The sequence below is a fragment of the Dioscorea cayenensis genome, chromosome 7 (genome assembly GCF_009730915.1).
Source record: "Dioscorea cayenensis subsp. rotundata cultivar TDr96_F1 chromosome 7, TDr96_F1_v2_PseudoChromosome.rev07_lg8_w22 25.fasta, whole genome shotgun sequence".
In the NCBI taxonomy this organism is placed as follows: domain Eukaryota; kingdom Viridiplantae; phylum Streptophyta; class Magnoliopsida; order Dioscoreales; family Dioscoreaceae; genus Dioscorea; species Dioscorea cayenensis.
In genome coordinates, this window is record NC_052477.1 from 30,172,374 (window position 1) to 30,192,313 (window position 19,940).

Here is a 19,940-nt window from a genome sequence, read left to right on the forward strand (position 1 = left end):
TTTCAAAGCTTAGCGAGATGAGCATACTGGGTCATTTAAAGTAATTGGCTCACTTCTAGTAGAGATCGAAGTAACCAGAGGATCAAATTCAGATCCTAGACCTGCCAACATATATGAAATTACCTCTTCATCCTGGAGAGGTTGTCCGATAAGTGAGAGAGTGTCCACTAGATTCTTAACCGGTGAAAATAATCGGGACAACGTTGTTTCTTTCTTACTGCAGATTAGTTAGTTGGAGCAGATACGCATGATTCTTGCTCTTGATCTTGAAGAAAACATCTTGTCGGTCGTTCCATACTTGGTGAAGTCGAAAAGAAAAAAAGTACATGTGCGAACTTCTTGAGACGAGAGAGGATAGAATGGCACTCAGCACTGTTGATCACGCTGGCACCATGCATGATACTCTGGATTAGGCTCTTGTGATGCCCCTTCTTCACTCAAGGAAATAATAGTATCCTTTGGACACGGATACGAACCATCAACAAAGCGAAGTAGGGATTGCCCTTTGAGATAAGGCATCATCTGTGCCTTCCACATAAGATAATTCTCTCGGTTTAACTTAACAGCGATGGCATGACTAAAAAGATGGTGTTGGAAGAAGGCCAGCGAGTGGAATTTTTAGTATGGATACGGAAGCTCTTGTGTTCGTGGAGGATGCCATGATGAAGAATTAAGAGATAAAAGCTCTTGATACCATGAAAGAATTAATGTTTTCCACACATACAGCCATACTGGCCTATATTTCTTTATATAAGTCTAATATTGACGGTTACAAGTGAGAATTCTTCATGGAAGTTTTACATATCCTTAATTTTAGCCACTAACTGTTAGCGAAAGAACATGACAGTAGAACGAGTCTTCAGGGAGAATATTCACAAGCATGTTCACTTTGTTTAACAAAAGGTTCATTATATATATATATATATGGTTAGTGGGCTTAGAGTCAAAAGTTGGGACCAATGTGCTTTGAGACGTGGCCGGCACTTTGATTGTGTGCTTTTAAAAGCGGGTGACATCTTTTTTTTTTTAATCATGGCCATATATTAATCTCAAATTTTGATTTTTAATTCACTTTATTCTGATTGTGGTGTATACATGATCAAAGATTAGCTGAACTCCATCTAACTTTATTTTCAAGTTTTTTTTTTTTTTTCAATTATGTTGTTCCTCTTCAAGCATTCCAGTTGAGCTAGTGAGAGTCACATTCTCAAAAGGAGTAGCACAACACTCTTTTCTTTGTTTCTTGAATTCCCATTACATTGATTGCTCAAGTCATCATCATTGTTGTTCGATATATATATTTTTCACTTTTTATCCGAGGAAACAAATGAAATATAAGAATAAAAAAAATAAAAATTTATGTTGATAAATAAAAACTACCATATATACGTGTCTCTCATTCTTCAACCAATAAATTTTTTTACAAAATTGACAATATTTAAGTAGAGGACAAAACGAATACATATTTAATGAACTATATATATACTATATATATAGAGTATCAATCATCTACGAACATTCGTAGATTCAAAATTTACGCATGCTTATATAAATCGTTGAATTTCAATCTAACGGTTGTGCACCATGTCATAAAGAGTATCACTGTGATGTGCAGTATTTTTGATCTGAATTGTTTAATGATATTTGTATAGTATTCTAATTAATCATAGCAGTTGAATTTTATTTCCACTAGACCTATAGAAATAAAACTAAACAAAAAATAAACCTAATCAATTTATTTAATATGTCTATCACTCTCCTTAGCGTTAAGTGTGCTCTACTGCAGACGTTTAAAGCGGATGCTCTATGATGTATAGATATATTTATGTGGCTAACCATATGACCATCTCTTTCTTCTAAAACATATATCTACATAATAAACTGACAATTATTTATAGAAAATTTGTAAAATTTATAAGATACTTTTCTAGTAATTAATTTATTTTTTTAATTTTTTTTTTATATTTCCCAATTTATTCGGAATTAAGGAGGATGACGGAACCTGAATGAGGATTTGCAATGTTAATAAACATGCTATTATGAAGTATTTAATGCATAATAATTTGGAAACCTCTTGTTTGATTCCTTTTCATTTATTTTTTTAAAATAAATATCACATATTAGTAAATAATATTTACTATTTATCTTAAAATTTACATAACACATTCTACATATTCAACAAATTATATATATATATATATATCTCTCCGTTCTTTTTTAGTTGTCTCATTTTAAAGCTTTTCTATGTTCTTTTTAAGTTGTCACATTAAAAATTTTGTGCAACAACAATTTTTTTCAATTTTATCCCTTTAATTTAATGTATCGATACAATTTTTAATAATCACAATCAAGCATTTACTAATAAATGTTTTGAGTTTTCCAATAGAAACACATTTGCAATATTATTTTAAAATGCGTTTTGTATTTGTTATGATACTCACAGATACAGTGAAGAAGATCAACACAAAATCAAAGGAAAACACAGAGAAAAACACTCAAAACATTCATCACTTCATTAGAATTACTTTCCCAAATTACAACAAGTTTATCTCTTATCCACTGAGACTATAGTGGAAAACACCTGTCACACACTTGATGAAAACATGTCATCATCCACAACTTCACATTGTTATGCCTTGAACTAAAGACACCATCACATGATGATTAATTCAGAGCCGTCCGTTCTAACTTCAACTCTTCTCAGCTTTTCCCTCCTGCTCATAACTATTATAAAATACAATACACATTCTAAACAAAACGCATAATTGAATACAAAAACTCAAAACTTATACAAATCTATAGACATGTTAACTTCCACTTCAGACACTGATTTCTTCCCTGCAGCATCACATTCATTGCTTCAATCATCTGCTAACAGTATTCCCAATAAATAAATCATTTAATGTAAAGCATGTTTATAAAACTACTACTCCCCCCGTTCCAAAATACATGTTGTTTTAGGAAAAAAAAATTATTCAAAAATAGTTGTCGTTTTACAATATCAAGGCAATATTTGTTTATTTTTTCTAATTTTACCTATCTTCAATTTCCTAAGTTATATAAATGAAGAGAGTAATATTTATAGTCCCAAGAGAAATATATGGTTTCAAGAGAAGGATAGTTTAGTAATTAATTTGATTGTTTTTTTATATTAAAAGTTTAGATAATTGAATGCTACCCTTAATTCTTGTACAACAACTTTAAACAACATGTATTTAGGAAGTAGTGAGTTAGAAATGAAATAGGGATTGTTTAATTGAGTTTTAAATACGGGTAGTTTTGGAAAATAAATGAATTTTTTTTTAAATTTAGGTAGCTAACTAACTTTATCCGAATTTTCTTAATCAGTGTAAATTAGGTAAAGTTGACAATTAAAAAGAAACATAAGGAGTATTTGTTTTTATAAAACATTAATATGATTAAGAACACTCTATTGTGTGATGAAGCAATTCCAACCTTTATTCCCTTAATTTTTTTTATTATCATATTTTTCTTTTAATTTATTTATTTCTAAAAAATAGGTTAACAATGTGCATAAAGAAAAATTTTGAAAGATAAAATAAATCTAAAAAAAGGATAAATTACATAATTGGTCACTGAAGTATGTCCCAATTTCTATTTTGGCCACTGAAGTTCAAAAAATTCTATTTGGGTCACTAAACTTATTAAAACCTTCCAATCAAATCATCCAGATAGACGCCGTTAACAACAATCTGACTTGGCTTCCACCTCAGAAGGGCTCATGCCTTGTCAGCTTTCCTCTTCTCTTTTTTCCCATCAATGACACATGTTATTTTTCCCAGGTGGCTGGAAAACCCTCTCTTCTTCTTCTTCTTCTTCATTTTTCGTCTTATGTTCTCTTTTCCACCAATATCCCTAGATTTCTATTCTCTTGCTTATTAAACTCCGTGAAGGACATGGTATATAGTTGGAGAAGTCGGCAGAAATGGTGGTCGGAGTGATCGTCGGTCAAAACCATGACAACATGGATGGGGAGATGAAGGTAGGTCTTCTTTGTCTAGTTCTTAGTGATGGCATGACTGAATTAAGTGTGGGAAGGTAGGGAGGAGATAAAATTGTATAGGTTTCGGAATGGATTTTGTATAAGGTTTGTACATGTGAATTTTTATGTTTGTCTTGATTGGAAGATGCATATGTTTGTTCTAGTGTGAGGATTTTTAATGTCATATTTATTTGTATATGGTTTGGACATTTGATGATGCATACATTGTTATGATTTTTTTTTTTTTTCATGTTCTGATTTTTCTACAAAAAGATGCATGCATTTGTTCAATGTTTTGTTTTTAATTTTTTATTTTTTGCTTGATATATTTATTGAGTGCTCTACATTAAAAACTGGTTTTGTAACTCCATATCCTTAATGAGAAATTGGTTTTGGTTTGTACATGAAAATTTATATATCTATCTTAATTTGGTTAAAACAACTCACATCTTGCATTGCATCAAATTCTTGACTTTCAGCATGATTTATAGGATGGGAAGAACCCTACAGTTGAAAAATAATCTGGTAGATTTACATAGAAAAAAGCTATAGTTTTATATGAAAAAATAATCTGGGTGTAGTTAATGAAGAACCCTATAGCCATGTAGAAAAAGGTGTGAGAGAAGAGAGAAGAGGACATGAAAAGCGGCTAATGAGACATGAGCCCTTCTAAGGTGGAAGTCATGTCAAATTGCCGTTAACGATATCTGTGCCTGGGTGACTTAATTGGAAAGTTTTAATAAGTTTAGTGATCAAAATAAAATTGTTTAAACTTTATTGATCAAAATAGGAATTGTGGCATACCTCAGTGACCAATTATGTAATTTACAAAAAAAACAATTATGTAAAAAACAACACAATTAATTTCAGATAAACCAACAAAGCTCTCAATAAACAACACCCTCTCCATCCCACGTCATCAATCCAGGTATCACTGTAAGATTCATCGCAACCGTCAATTCCCTTTCGTCATCAACGGCCCACATTACCCCAAACATCACACATGGATCGATCCTTTCAACGAAGACCACGTATAAATATCACTCGCTCTTCGTTCTCTTGCTCTCATCTCCATCGCTTCTAAAGTCTCTTCTCAATATCCATCGTAGCAGAGCATTCCGATCATCGCCGGAGATGTCAGGGCGCGGCAAAGGCGGCAAAGGGCTAGGCAAGGGTGGAGCGAAGCGGCACCGTAAGGTACTCCGTGATAACATCCAGGGCATCACTAAGCCAGCCATCCGCCGTCTCGCTCGCCGTGGCGGTGTGAAGAGGATCAGCGGGCTAATCTACGAGGAAACCCGCGGCGTGCTGAAGATCTTTCTGGAAAACGTGATCCGTGACGCCGTTACCTACACCGAGCATGCCCGCCGGAAGACGGTGACGGCGATGGACGTCGTCTATGCTCTCAAGCGCCAGGGCCGCACTCTCTACGGCTTCGGTGGTTAGGGCAATCCTAATCATGGAATTAGAGAAGAAAAGGTCGTGTTTTTAGGGATTGAAAACCCTAATTTGTAGATCTCGATGTTGCTCTATTTTGTTAATAGTTTGAATGAAGCGCCATTTTATTTTAAGTTTATGACTTTTTTTTTTAATTTTAAATAATTTAAATTTTTGGTTGGAGTTTTATTTTTTTTAGTAAAAATTTTAATATAAAAAATTAATAATACAGTAAAAACCATTTAAAATATAAAATAAATATTATTTAAAACTATTATAAATAATTATCTCTAAAAACGAGTAAAATATAACAGAGATTTTACAAAATAACCACAAAAGAAAATTTTACTCCTATTCATCATAACGACTAATCCTGAGTGTACACAATTTATTCCAAATAGTTATATTGTATAAAATATATTTTTCAAACTAATTACTTTAAAAAATTTAAATAAATATTTACGAAGTAAAAAAGAAAAATAAAAAAGTAATACTTAAACACAATTACTTGCTTTGTATTTTGTGCTCTTAATTTAAGTGGTTCATTCAAATTTTTTTTAAAAACACAATTACAATAGTTTTTATAAACACAGATGCTTAAAATTATAAAAATAATTAAAAACATTTATTATTACCCTTTTAAATGTCATCATCCCATAAAGAAAAATATTGGAATATCAAATTTCGAATTAACTAAAATAAAAATAAAAATTAAAAATACTATTAGTGTTTGTTTTAAGAGGATTCAAAATTGAGGCCCTATTTAGTTTCCACAATGGAAATGAAAATAGAGGGAAAATGATGGAGTTGTGATATAGGCTATGTATGAGAATAGAGTAATATTTGGTTAGAGGAAATATAAATGAGAATAGAGAATTTAAGAGGTGATAAATGACTTTTGCACCATTTGAATATTTTTGTTTAAAAAATACAGTTTAATCATTTTTTTTATAAAAATAATTATCAAATTAAAAGTGAATAAAATTTATAAATTCATTATAAATATTATCCATTTGATATATTAATTATTGTAGATATTTAAATTTAAATTTAATTATTTTAAATAAAAAATAATTATTAATTTAATAACGGATAAAATTTCTAAATATATTGTAAATATTATCTGATTGAAATATTTATTAATTGAGATATTTATAATAAAAAATTAAATATTTTTATATAAAAATTAATTGTCAAATTAAGAACTTATATAATTTCTTAGTTCATTCTAAATATTATCCATATAAAATACTCATCATTTGATATATTTATAATCCATTTGTATATTTGAAAATAGTCAACTCAAGAGCAATGACAAATTCATCAATGATCTCAACGGGTGAAGTTTTGGTAAATTATAACTTTAGGGAGGAATGAAATAGTAAATTTAATAATCAGAATTGTTTAAATTCACCAATTTTGAGAGAATCATCATCTAAGGTTTATGGGTATTAATTCTTTTCTCATACTTTTCTAAAGTATTTGATGCATTTGTTCATATTCAAACTTAATGGGACATAAGAATTTGTTTTGTATTTGTTCATATTTCTACCGAATAAAGGGTACCCAATTTGCAAAAATAAATAAATAAATAAATAAGAAAAAATAATAAAAAAAGCATTGTGAAAAACATAAAATGATATTTAGATTTTCAAAAAATAAAAAAACTAAGAATGTTTACAATTATTGGACTTACTAGAAGACGAAAATTTGAATAATTCCCTAAAACTTAGCTGTCTGCATTAAATTTATTTTCCAAACCTAACAAATATCAGCCACGGAATCTAAGATCACAATCACAATAATTCAAATAAAAAAAAATTCAATACTTTATTATTATATAATGGACCAAAAGCTCGGCCAGTGAGGGCAAACGTCATCGAAACGCAATAATCGAGAACACCACGTGTCACTCCCTGATCCCTTCAGGATTGCGTCAATCTCGGATCTCAACCGTTGAAGCAAGCACGGGCACTCTTCTACTTCTATTTATTGAAGCCCAAGCCGAACAAAGAAAGCGCATAGAAAGAGAGAGAGAGAGAGAGAGAGAGGAAGAAGAGGGAAGGGGATGCGAAGTTTCGTGGGAGGGAGGCTGAGAATTTGGTTCCTTGGAAGTCTTCTTTTGGTGAGAGGTCGGTATCTATCTCTATCTCTCTATCTTTGGCTCTCTATTTCTCCGTCTTTTGCGACTTTTTACTCTGTGATTTTACTCAGAAGTTTGCTTCTGGTTCACTGGAATCTTCTTCACTCTTGTCTTCTTATTGATCTTAGTTGCTTGATTCTCGATTAGGTAATTATCGTTGCTGCTTCGGTGGCTTTTGTTTGTTTTGTTTTTCATTAAGTGATCTTTGGAAAAGGGGTTGATTTGATTTGATTTGATTTGATTTTTTTTTTGGGTTCTGTGTCCTTTTTTGATGTTGTTATGTTGAAGAAGTTTGGATTTGTGAGTTTTTGAGAAAAGGTGGGATTTTTAGTGGAGTGTTGGGGTTTGCTTGGTTTTCTGGGTGTTAACGTTAGATCCCTTTCGCGATCGCTCATCAAGAGCGAGGTTGTGGGTTCATGAATCTTTTTGGTTGCGTCTGATTTGATGGTAGGGCACGATCGACTTCGAAAATTTTTTCGATTGTTAAAGTTGGATTTTTTTTTTTTTGGGTCACGTTTTTGGGCAAAATTAGGGATTATATTTGGAGAAACAAAGGGAAAATGGTTAGAGGGGTTTATTTTCTAAAGGATTGTCAATTTTTTTTTGATGAATGTATACTCGTCGAAAAATCTGATAATTTGTTCTTAGGGTTCCGCCTTCTTTTGGTGAAGGTAGACAGTGTCAAAACTTTGATATTTCTCTGCTTATCCTGGATTTTTATTTTTTGATCCATTTATTTTTAAGACGAACTCAAAAGAAGAGTGGAGGGCTCTGCTTATGTTTGGTGCCATGTGGGAACTTCCACTATTGTCAAGATAAAATTTTTATGCCGTAGTGTGATATAGTTGAATTCGGTTTGAGTTTGAGCTTTCTTTCCTAAGTAGTCGAAATTTTGGTTTTTAGATTCTGACGACTCTTTCGGTGTTAGATCTCTTACTTTGTATGTTGGATTATCTTCTGATCTTGTGGCATGATGTTATGACCGGACTGAGATCTGTAAGTGTAGTTTCAGATGTGTTCCTGTTTTAATTTTCCTTATAAGGGATTCTTTTAAAGGCTAAAGGTGCAGTCTGTACTACCATCGGAGTTCCTTAGTTTCTGCTGTTTGGTTGGTTTGTGCTGGTGAAAGATATGCTTTTGTTTTCTGTTTCCTCACCTATTGTTTGGTTTGAAAATATGAAAGATGAAGTCTCAATTTTTGGATATGTAATTGTTAAACTTCACGGAAGTATTTGTGTGCTTTTGATGTGGGACCTGGTCTTTAATCTCTCTATGTGGTTGTGATGATTGACCCATCTGAATGCTCTAGCGCGTTTTGTGTGTTTCCTTAGTAAGTATCTAGCTTGTCTTAAAAGTTCATCAGGGAAGTTAGTTTTGCTAGCTAACATGGTGGAGGAAGAATATGTTATAAAATATAAAGTTGGGCACTGGCAATTTGTGTCTTGGATCTCGATTTAGTAGGTTAATCTCGGATGGTCATGTCAACACTTTTTTTTGGTGTTGGAAATGTTTGGGGTTCTTTTGAAGGTTTACGGTTATCTTGCCAAGTGACTGCTGTAATTTGATTTCTTTGTGAATAGGCTGTTGCCAATTTTTGTTGCTTAAGGTTGGTGTTTTTCAAGTTTTAGTTGGAGATCATTTAAATGGTGGTGTTGACCATAGATATAACATATCTTTTTTTTTATTTTTTTATAATTATTATTTTATTATTATTATTGGATACATGATTTATTGTTGCTAAATCAGTGAATATGGCGCTGATTGTAGTCTTCCACTGATGGACTGTCTTCAGGGTGTTATTACAATTGGGTTAGAGCTGTTTCCAAACTTATAGTTAGGAGTTGGTTAAAAGGAAGATTTGCTGATGTTTAGGGGGTTTTGATATTCTGATGAATATAGCACATGCAAATTGCTAATTATAATCATCTGCTTCTATTTTTTGCTTCTCACATTTGCCATAGGCTCATATGCTGGTGTTATTGTTTCATTTTCATCTTCTGAGTTATCAATTTTGTTACTGCTACCACATTTGAGTTGTGATACATTTTCTATGATGGCCATCATTTGTGCAATTTGCCCCTCTTATTTAATGTTTTTTTGAAATATAAAGGGAGATGTATCTGGTGCTTTGCTTTCCAGTCAGTTGTGATTCATTTCCTTGACATCTTTGGTGAAGATAGTGGAAGATGGCTGATATTTTAAATTTTTTCCAAGGGGGCGGTTATTTTGCACTGAAAATATGCATCTTAGGTGTTTCAAGTTCCATTAGTGTCTGTATGGTTTGCAGGATGGTATTGACTAGTAGAGAGGGATGGTGTTCTTGAGGCAGAGATGGAACTGGGAGAAAGGAGTCTATCAGAAACAGAAAAAGTTTTTCATTCTCTCATACTTTTAAAACAATGTGTGCTCGTCACTTGCTATCTATGTTTTTGTGAGCATTTGAATATGCTAATATATATATATATATATATATTCTATGCAACTTCTGAATTCTATGTTCCAAGATGTTGATTAACACTTTAATAGAGCACTATCGCTAAATATTCACCGTGTTCTTTGTACCTGTCAAAGTATATGTTTTTTAAACTTTGTTAATTCGGTGTCTTTGCTGGGTTTTGGCTGGCTAATTTGTTCATCCACATTCTTATGCAGGCAGAACTGTGATGAACATTGGAGCATCGTTGTTCTATGCTTGAAGGTTTGTGGAAAAATAGCCTTTACTGCCAGTTCCAAACAAAACCTGTACTGCTTAAATTGCAGAGTAAATTAAAATCCTGTCGACTTTAGGTTGATATTATTCAACCTTGACTTGAGGAGATGTCAGAAAAGGTGTTATTTTCTTCTGTCAATATATAGCCTGCTTGAATCTTTATTAGCATTAATGGTAAAGGTCATTTTTTTTTTCCCTTTTTTATTTTTTGCAGATAGAATCCAGTGTTCAAGACCAGCAGTCCAATAACACAGTTGCTGGGATTCCGATCAAGAAAAGGCTACTTGCTTGGACTAAGTCTTCATCATCTCCTTCTGGAGTGTTGTCTTGTAAGACTGAAGGCTCAGGGTCATCTGCTAAAAAGCCTATTCTCTCAGAAACAGACCCTACACAAGTGAAGAAGGCCAGGAAACATTCTATTGAGCCAGCTATTGATATAAAACTTGTTCCGCCTGGGTGTCAGCACGAAGCTGTTGGTAAAGGAGGCTTAAATTTAGTCTTGGGACATGACAAGGAAGCTGGCAAGATAGACGAACCAACAATTGACAACCAATCTATGTTCCCCCAGGGATTGCAGTCAGAGTTTAGGGTACCACCTCACTTGTCTGCTGGGGAGAAAAATACCGAAGACAAAGTCATTTTAAACAGTAAATCCGCATTGCCAGGAGCTTGTAAGGTAGAAGAACCAGCAACTGACAACAGCTTAATACCCCCCCAGGAATTGCTATCAAAGGTAAGGGCACCTTCTTACCTGCCTGCAGTTAAGGAAAATGCTGAGGGAAAGAATATCCCAAATTGTGATTCCACATGGCAAGGAGCTTCAAAAATCACTATATCAACAGGGACATCATTGGGCCATCCCTTGATGGTAAATGGAGTTACACCACCTTCCACAGTGTTATCTGGACTATTTAATGATGGACGACATTTAGATGGGATCTCTGTGAAAGTAGAAAAAATGGATAGCTGCTCACAAAGTCTGCCTTTGGTAGGACAATATAGTCAGCTGAAGAAACAAAGTGAGTCTGAAAAAGCCAAGTCTTGCCATGAAAATAGGTTGAATTGGGACTTAAATACCGTTATGGAGGCTTGGGAGGGATCCTCTGGTGAGTCAACAATGAACCATGAGGATACAAATAATTTAGGCCTTGTGGATAAATGTTCTTTAGCAGGGGTACATATGGAAGCTAACAGAACTGACCTTACAGTAGGGCAAAGCAGTACTGTAGACACTGACCATAAATTCCAACCTGTCCACTTTATCTCTGTCCACTAGTGAGCATTTTAGTTCTCGTGCTGGCCTTGATTTGCAGCTTAGACCTCCTTGTAAGGCAAACTTAGGCCTTAATTTGGGAGTCTCTAGTCATTTGGCTGAGTTAAATTCCATTCCAGAGATATCTGAACTAAGTTTATCCTTATCAGGCAATGTAGACTTTGAAGCCTCTGGGTCAGGAAAATCTAAATCTTTTGATGAGAAGAGTCAAAATACCACCAAAGAAGTTAATTTGAGCAGTACAAAGATAATAGGTTCTCGACCAATAAAATGTGAGCCATGTGACGGGAAATTTCATGAAGCTCCCAACTCGGCCTCCTCCAGTAATATGCAATCAGCAACTTCCAGCAACTCAAAGATTACTAGCGTGAGTGTTGTGAAACCAGAACCCCGTGAAGTGCCTTCTCAACAAAGTCGCGAGGAACCCACACAGCTTCTCTCTGGTGAGTTTGACAAGAATAATTTTGTTTCCTCTGGCACATGTGTAGCTGAAAATGCTAAGGCGATGGATTTGTTTTCAGACCATGCTAAGATCGGACTTGTTTCCGGGATTTCCACTAATGCAGATAATACCTCCTCTGTTACTACTGGTGTTGTGGGTATGGATACGAATCTACCATTACAATCCCTTGCTCCCGATTGTGGGACGGCACATTATTCTGGAGGAGTACGAAATGATGCTAATGAGTCTTGTAATGAAAATAGAGCTTTTGGTGAAGCTTCGGGCAATCTATTAGAATCTGCAGTTGCCCAAGTGAAGGATGTGAATGCTGCTTGTGAAGCTTTTGAATTGGTTGCTGTCACCTCAAGTTTGCCTGTAGAACATATTGGTTCTGATGACAAAGGATCTATAACAACTAATGATTTATCTCTGGTTATTGGAACAACTGGTTCTAATGATGATAAGCTAGCTACACATGAGACTAGTGTTATTGAAAACAATGAAGAGAAGAATAGTTTCATATCAGTTTGATAAAAGTTCACATCATGCCATAGCTGAAACTGATGAACATGAACATAAAACACATAAATTTGGTGATGTTGATGGTATCAAAAAACCTGCTCCCAAAGAAGGTGAGCGTGGTGATGATTTTGAAGACGGTGAAGTTAGAGATCCAATTTTACATGCTGAAGGTGGAGATCGTGTTTTACCTGGTGAGGATTCATCGGAGAAAAGGGAGGCTAATCAGCTAGATGGTTCCACTGCTGTGTTAGATGTTCCATTGAAGATGCCATTGGATGAGGGTGTGTCGGAGATAAAAGTAGAAAATCCTGAGGAGTCCAAAATTGTTGATGATAGCTTGTGCGCTGATGAGAGAGATTCATGTATCAGTACAGCAGATAATCAGCAAGTAGTTTCCGCTGTTGGGTGTTTAAATGTGACTACTAGTAAAAAGCAGGTCACTAAAACCACTCAAAAATTTACAGTTAACAACATGGTGAATGAAAAAGGCTGTGAAACAAAGTCAAACCCCAAAAAAGATGCTTTGGTTTCGTATTGATAAAGGCGGCAATGATAAGTCGAGTAGCACTCCAGAGAACTCAAAAGGACTTGACATGATTCTTGAGAAACATCTACCAATAAAGGATGCTTCTTTGATTGTGAGGGAAAGTGGGAAGGAGAAACATAGCAGAATTATAAAGTTGACTTCAGCCACAGATAGACCGTCATATGGTAAGGTAAAATCTAATGACAATAAATCTCCATTGATGCAATCTGAGGAAGATAAGATGACTGATAGGCCATTCATGAGGATTAAGCCATATTTTCGGGAGACAAGGTAACCTCCTCTTCCTACTCATCCTATGTATCCTGTGTTTAACTGGTTTATTAGCATCTTATTTTCCATTTTTTTTTTTTTTAACTTTTTATATCTTCTTATTGCAGAGATGGATTCTGCAAAGACAGATACCAAAAGTTCACCAGTGACAGGAATCAAGATCAATATTCTGGCAAGCACAGATCGGACTTGATACGTATGACGGAACGGGGCAACACCCATCCTGATGGTTCACATGTGTTTCATCGGTTCAAGAAGTCGACCAGTATGCGGTATCCCAGGCATAATAATTCATCTGAGATTGGGTATATTCCACCGGATTGTAGGGTGGTCAGAAAGCATGGCGAGGATGAATCATCAAATCTCTCTCGTCTTCCTTCCCGAAGGAGGTCTCCTGGCCCTGTGGATAGGGAAGGACATCCAGTGATGGGCGTCCAAGTGGCTGGTCGTTCTTTTATCAGCCCAGGTAGGTGCATTGCCAGGGACATTCCTGATTCACTTCCACTCAATGCTGATGATAAGCGATTGAGGGGTCTGCCAGATGTTATGGGGGATCTTCCCCTCCGGGCACAACATAGGCTGCAATTTGAGCGAGAAGAAAATGCTTATATAAGAAGAGAAAGGAGGAGCTTGTCACCCAGACCTAGAAGAGGGATTCCTTTGCGTTTCCGCAATGAATGTTCTCCTCACCAGTGGTCTCCACCAAGAAGATCTCCTAATATATATGAGGGGCATCCAGAGCTTGGCCACATAAGATCTCCGCCAATTTTAACTCATGACAGGATGAGATCTCCTAGGCAACGCCCCTACTTTCCAGAGGATGTCATTGTGAGAAGACCTGGATCCCCCCAATCTTTCATGACTCGAATGTCTGATGATGGAAGAGAGATACATTTGAGAAGAAATGATTGCATGAGGCCTGACAGGGTTCTTGAGAGGAACATGCAGAGGTTTGATACGATTGACCCTCGAGAAACTACTGAAGAAGAATATTTAGAACATCTTCATTATAACCAATTTTGTGAACTTTCTGGAGGAGATGAACGTGTTGATGTTAGGAGGATATGTGAAGAAAGACGAGGTTTTGTTCGTCCCATTAGGCAGCGTTTCAACGCTAGCGAGGATGAGGGTGATGGTCCTCCTCCTTTCCGTTTTAGGCCTGAGGCAATGGAGGGCTTTTCTGAGAGAGGTGGTTCTAGGGACTTCAATGGGCATATACAAAGCCGACTAGGCAATGTCCATGATAGACTGCATGGCATTAATGAGCGGGAGCAATATCACGGTCGCCAGGGGTGGTCGGAAGCTGATTTTGCTGGTGTCAGACCCAAGAGACGGAGAATGTAAGTCCCTGTCTCAGTTATTTAATGAAACAAAATTTAACGACAGAAGCCTACCAAGGCATTACCTACTCTACCATCTAGAAATTCAAACGGCGGTTGACTAAAGCTTTGATGCATACCAACAATCAAACAATCAGAAATCTTGTGCAACAATTATACATCGAGGGTGGGTGTGGAATAATGAATTAGCTGACTTCATAAGTCAACATTTTTCTTGGCGCATTGCTATAATAGCTGTTATTTCTTGTTTATTTCAGCTAAATACAAAGTCTGCTGGAATGCAACATGCGGCCGGAATAAACCAACCGTGATGAGTTTCAGTTTTTTTTTAATCTTAAGCAGGGATTTTTCTTATCTTAGAAGATGAAAAGTCTTGATAATTTACAAGTTACTAATTTTACTGTGAATGCAACAAAGATTGAAGGAACAAAGAGGAAGATGGATCTCAGTCTGTTCTTATGGTCTGCTATAATGTTATATGGTGTTTTAAAAGTAGCTTGTTGACTCTGTTTTGGAGAGTGAAAGAGAGTTTGGATTTGGTTGAAAGAGTGGTTGAATGGAATGGTTGGCTGATGCTCTAGTAATTTGCTGCAAATGGGGGACCTCAATAGTGTTTTGTGGATTTTGCCTGCTTGGCTTTTTAATTGGATCCTCTTTTGAAAAAGGTGTGGTGCTGCCCTTCACATGTCAATGGTATGTGACTGTTATGTGACTTAATAATTTGGCTAAATTATAAAAAAAAAAAATTGGGGAAATTAAGTTATTGATGTTATCTTATGCTTCTTCAAAGATGTTATTAATGGTACTATTTTGATGAAGCAAAAATTATTATTATTATTATTATTATTCTTAGTACTTGAAACACACTCATTTACTCTAATCAAGGGCAATTTTTATAGCATAATTTAATAACGATAATTATGATAATCATTTTTTTTTTTTAATCTCAAGGTGTGTTCAAAAGATGAAAATGTGGTAGGAGTTGTGTTAGACAATGGTTTGGATGGGTTTTCCTTTATTGACCCATTGGTTTTTTAGGAGCTAATAGGGTTTAAATGAGTCCGGTATTAATTTTTTTAAAGAGCTATAAGTTCTAAATTAATCTGGTATTAATTTTTAGGAGCTATGGGTTTTAAATTAGTACAGTATTAAGAGATTAATTTCTTAGTTTGGGAGTGTTAATTGCATACAAGGGACTCTAGCATCATTAATCAGGCATTTGGTGGGTTGTAAAAATGTGTTACATTTTTGTTAATATTATGTGAATAAATCTGGCCAATACTGTGATCATATCCAATTTCATTAAAATTGATAAACCAATTAGATTCAATAATATCAATTAAATAATTTAAAATTTTTAATCACATTGAATATTTTGATTTATATATATTTAATTAACTAATTAATTAATTATCTATGTTATGTTAGAGCCATACCTAAAAGCTTTATCCATTTTTATTAAAAAATTATTAAAGTCTCAATTCTAAATTTATTATTAATATGTTTAGAATATTTAATTTTCACATACATAAACATTTGAATATAGAGATTCAAACACAAAGACTGTCGTATTAAATTTAAATTATATATTTACATAAAAGACAAATAAAAACCCAGAAACACAAGATCTCTTTACATGACTCATTCTCTTCCCAATTTTTTTTTTTTTTTAGTTCTAAATTGGCCTTTTTGGAAACATACACACCACTCACCAAGTCATTATATGGTCCAACCTTATCCACATTCCATTCAATCATGTCCACAAGCGCAAACAATAAATTAATAATTATTATAAATTAAATTAAAAATAATAAATTGATCCATCCATTCACCAACTCTTCCTTATTCTTATGAATTTATTTTTACTTTTATTTTATTTATTTAAATGTTAATAAAGATTTTTAGGAAAAAAAAACTTCATTTTTGATTTTTAATAATAAAAGCACAACAAATGTGATTTGGTTGATGGATTTGAAGCGAAAATGGAAAACAAAAACACTAGTGTTTTGTTTTCGTTTTCAAAAGAGAAGTGAAATAGAGATGAGATTGATCTACTTGCCGGATTAATCGCCGGCGGTGGTGGACTCCGGTGGCTTCTCCGGCCAGACGCTGATCTTCTCCTTCTCGAACTTGACGAACAGAGCGGTTGCAGCAGCGACGGTGTAGACCTGGATGAAGATGATCGGAGAGGAGTGGTACTTGAGCAAACCCTGGCCAGATCCGAGCTCAACGAGGAGAAGAGCGGCGAGGCCGAGACCGGCGAGGCGTCCGTGGAGGCGCTCGCCGTAGGGGGTGAAGCCGATCTCGACGCGGAGGCCACCGGAGATCGGATCGAGGAGAGGGACGGGGGGAAGCATCACGGAACCCTTCTTCTTGGTGGCTGAACCGCCGGTCTTCTTGGCGCGGCGTAGCTCGGCCTTCTTGCCGGTGCCGCTGCGGTACTTGAGACGGACCTGGGAGAGGCGGGATTCGAAATCGGGGTCAGTGGAGGTGGTGGTCGTGGTGGGTTGAGTGGTGGAGTCTTTGGGATCGGATGGATCGTCGTCAGCGGCGCGAGGAGGGGGAAGGGAGGGTGGGGACCGACGACGAATGGTAGAGGGTTTGGGATTGGGATTGGGATTGAGAGTGGAGGGGAAAAGGTTGGAGATCTGGAGAGCTTTGGGAACGATCGCCATTAGAGAGCTCGAGCTCGAGCTTCTCTCGCTTTCTCTCTCGATTGCTTCGTTTTGGATAAGAGCTTGTAAAATGGTTTCCACAAAGCGTAGGAAGGAATAATGGAAATTTTGAGGGGGTTTTTTTGTAAATTTTTAAATTTGTGTGTTTTTTAAAAAAAATTGAGGTTTTTTTTTTTAATAAATATGTTGAATGTGTTATTTTTCTTATTTTTTTAATTTATATAATTTAATGACTTTAAAATTTAAAAAAAAAAGAAGAAAAAACAGAGAGGTTGTTTATACGTGTGAGACAAGTTTCTTCCCTTGTTTCTTGACTCATAAGACCTCTATTCTTGGAACTTCCAAGTGATATGGAGTCTCAAGGTGGGGTTTTTTTTTAAAAAAATATTAAAGTGGTAGTACTATGAAACTTTTGAGTTTTAAATAGTCAAGATAATGAAATATGGTGATAATTATCTATAAATAAGTCTAAGTGTGTCATAACGGTCTGATTTACATCCTACAGATGATATTTTTGATGTACAATAATTTTTATAAAATGAGATGAACAATATTATTGTGCTTATACCTACAACATAATGAAAAATGTAATACACAAAATCTCAACAAATGTTACCCATTCAATTCTGTTTATACTAAACCTATAATAATTTTTTTCTAAAAAAATGAAAACTAAAATTTATGAACTCAAATTATAACCTAATTAATCTGTAGAATATGTTTGTCTCTCTCCATAATCATCAGTTCATCACTATGGCCAACTGTAGATGTTCGTGAAATGCATGCAGTTTATGTATTATATATATAGAAGTCATTATAATTTGTGCCATCAATTTAGCAATATTTTTCCATCAAATTTTTTTCTTTAAATAAAAATTTTAAATGGATAAAAAAAAATCAAAATCAAAATCGATTATTAGAATGCATCATGAAATTTAAAAAATAGGTAAACTATTAATATAATAAAAGATAATATAAAAACCATTATGACTAAATAATATTGTATGAATGATTCGTCAAAATGAATTTCTTCTGTCAAAACACGCAAGGTATATAATCATACTTATTCTAAAATCAAGCTAATAAGTTTATCGGGTTATGAAAATTGATGATTAAGAAAATAATTAGTCTAAAATAAGACAAAAAAAACACATCAAAAATCAATAGTGTTTGCTTATCAATCTCTTTTTTCTGGTATGGATGGATGAGAACATTAGACTATAAGAGCAAAAAGGAAGAACATAAAATCACTCATGTGCAATAAATGACTAAAATGATGATTTAGTTGTGTGTTGGAGTGTTGGAGACCATCCAACTCACAAATCCATTCAAACTTTGCTCCATTTCTAGTCTAATTCTAAAACTTTACAACATCTCCATTTAGTGATGCAAAATGGATTATTGGATTAGAAAAGCATTTTTTACAAAATACATTTCAAAAAAAATAAATTAGAAAAAAAGACATTTTGATATTGCAGTGTGATTCTTCATTTTGAATATTGACATGAATAAAAAGTAAATTAAACATAGAAAATATGTTTTATAACTATCACATTTTAATTAATTAAATAAGATATATTTTATATTTTATTCAACTTAATATATATATATATATATAGCACAATCCGTTTGTGCCTAATACAATGGTTAGGAACTATTTATACCATTGTTTCTTCCTCTCTCAACCCTCATTTCTCTGTCTCTCTCAAACTTGTTCTCTCTCTCTCACTTTTTAATATATGATTGGAGTGGCCCTGTATGACTTATTCTATACATATAACTCCACAAATACCTACATTGTTACTTATTTATCTATATCTTATAATTACTACTCTATTTTTTTAAAAAAATCTAAATTCTATTACGACTGATTTTACTAAATTAACCGCAACTCAACTATTCTTTTTCTTAATTTTCTTCTTTTTTTATTTTTTTATCATTTTATTTTCAATTTTTCTAATCAAAAAAATATATGATATATATATCTGGGTATGCGCATAAACTGAGAATTATAGGGCTTGGGTAGTAAGCCACATCCACAATCAGAGACTTTTTACCACTATCACATCATACACATAAACTGTGAATTATAGAGTTTGAGTAGTAAACTCTTTCTCAATTTAACATTCACAACTATCCCTAGAGAAGACAATTCTATTGCCGATGCTCGACGAATCATATATGGAAGACTTGGGCCCAGCTCTCTCTTTTCTTATTGGGAGATGGACCGACCTTTCTAGCTTGATGAGCTGTGTTATCAAAAAAAACTTTTATTTTTGATTTTTCCTTTTAGCTTTGAAGCTTTGTTTAAAAAAAAAAACCTCATTTTTTATAAAATAGTCAATACCATTGTGGTATGAGCCATTTGGCTTATATCTTCACTTTTTACTTTTCAATCCACTCTCCCAAATATTAACTATCAAACACAGAAATATATTAAATAAAAAGAGGCTTCATGAAAACATCAAAACATAAAGTAAAGACATAATTTATTATGAAGTAAACCAACCAAAACAAGTTAAAAGTCTCATGCAACACTGACACCCCCCTAAACCCTAATAGTCACCCAAAATTAATT

The 19,940-nt window shown here is 34.2% G+C and overlaps 4 protein-coding genes and 1 non-coding gene across 6 annotated transcripts; 3 read left to right on the plus strand and 2 right to left on the minus strand.

Annotated features, from left to right (window-relative positions):
* On the minus strand, positions 1–141 carry LOC120266250. Its single transcript, XR_005538091.1, has one exon. It is a non-coding gene; the product is annotated as a small nucleolar RNA Z247 (small nucleolar RNA).
* A 4,910-nt stretch (positions 142–5,051) lies between these two features.
* On the plus strand, positions 5,052–5,574 carry LOC120264559 (histone H4). The gene has a single exon (XM_039272382.1). The coding sequence runs from the start codon at positions 5,138–5,140 to the stop codon at positions 5,447–5,449; it is 312 nt and encodes a 103-aa protein (XP_039128316.1). The 5' UTR covers positions 5,052–5,137; the 3' UTR covers positions 5,450–5,574.
* Positions 5,575–6,751: 1,177 nt separating this feature from the next.
* On the plus strand, positions 6,752–12,533 carry LOC120265338. Its single transcript, XM_039273208.1, has 4 exons — positions 6,752–6,790; positions 7,466–7,572; positions 10,236–10,281; positions 10,508–12,533. The coding sequence occupies exons 1-4, from the start codon at positions 6,752–6,754 to the stop codon at positions 11,567–11,569; spliced, it is 1,254 nt and encodes a 417-aa protein (XP_039129142.1). The 3' UTR covers positions 11,570–12,533.
* A 450-nt stretch (positions 12,534–12,983) lies between these two features.
* Positions 12,984–15,331, plus strand: LOC120264976. Of its 2 annotated transcripts, XR_005537597.1 has the most exons (3): positions 12,984–13,347; positions 13,455–14,853; positions 14,945–15,331. XR_005537597.1 is itself a non-coding variant. In XM_039272904.1 (2 exons), exons 1-2 carry the CDS (start codon positions 13,010–13,012, stop codon positions 14,689–14,691), a joined length of 1,575 nt encoding a protein of 524 aa, XP_039128838.1. In that variant the 5' UTR covers positions 12,984–13,009; the 3' UTR covers positions 14,692–15,331. The 2 variants fall into 2 exon arrangements, 1 of the variants encoding a protein (XP_039128838.1); XM_039272904.1 differs by having other exon boundaries at positions 13,455–15,331.
* A 927-nt stretch (positions 15,332–16,258) lies between these two features.
* On the minus strand, positions 16,259–17,522 carry LOC120264568. Its single transcript, XM_039272389.1, has one exon. It carries the CDS (start codon positions 17,360–17,362, stop codon positions 16,751–16,753), a length of 612 nt encoding a protein of 203 aa, XP_039128323.1. The 5' UTR covers positions 17,363–17,522; the 3' UTR covers positions 16,259–16,750.
* Between the last annotated feature and the right edge of the window lie 2,418 nt (positions 17,523–19,940).

Excerpts from the sequence above, each read along its gene's own strand:
- LOC120264568 (XM_039272389.1), bottom strand. The coding sequence starts at position 17,362 with ATGGCGATCGTTCCCAAAGCTCTCCAGATCTCCAACCTTTTCCCCTCC.
- LOC120264976 (XM_039272904.1), top strand. The coding sequence starts at position 13,010 with ATGAAAAAGGCTGTGAAACAAAGTCAAACCCCAAAAAAGATGCTTTGG. Across the intron at positions 13,348-13,454 it reads CCATATTTTCGGGAGACAAG|AGATGGATTCTGCAAAGACA; the intron begins GTAACCTCCTCT and ends TTCTTATTGCAG.
- LOC120264559 (XM_039272382.1), top strand. The coding sequence starts at position 5,138 with ATGTCAGGGCGCGGCAAAGGCGGCAAAGGGCTAGGCAAGGGTGGAGCG.
- LOC120265338 (XM_039273208.1), top strand. The coding sequence starts at position 6,752 with ATGACAAATTCATCAATGATCTCAACGGGTGAAGTTTTG. Across the intron at positions 6,791-7,465 it reads TCTCAACGGGTGAAGTTTTG|AAAGAGAGAGAGAGAGAGAG; the intron begins GTAAATTATAAC and ends GAAAGCGCATAG. Across the intron at positions 10,282-10,507 it reads TCGTTGTTCTATGCTTGAAG|ATAGAATCCAGTGTTCAAGA; the intron begins GTTTGTGGAAAA and ends TATTTTTTGCAG.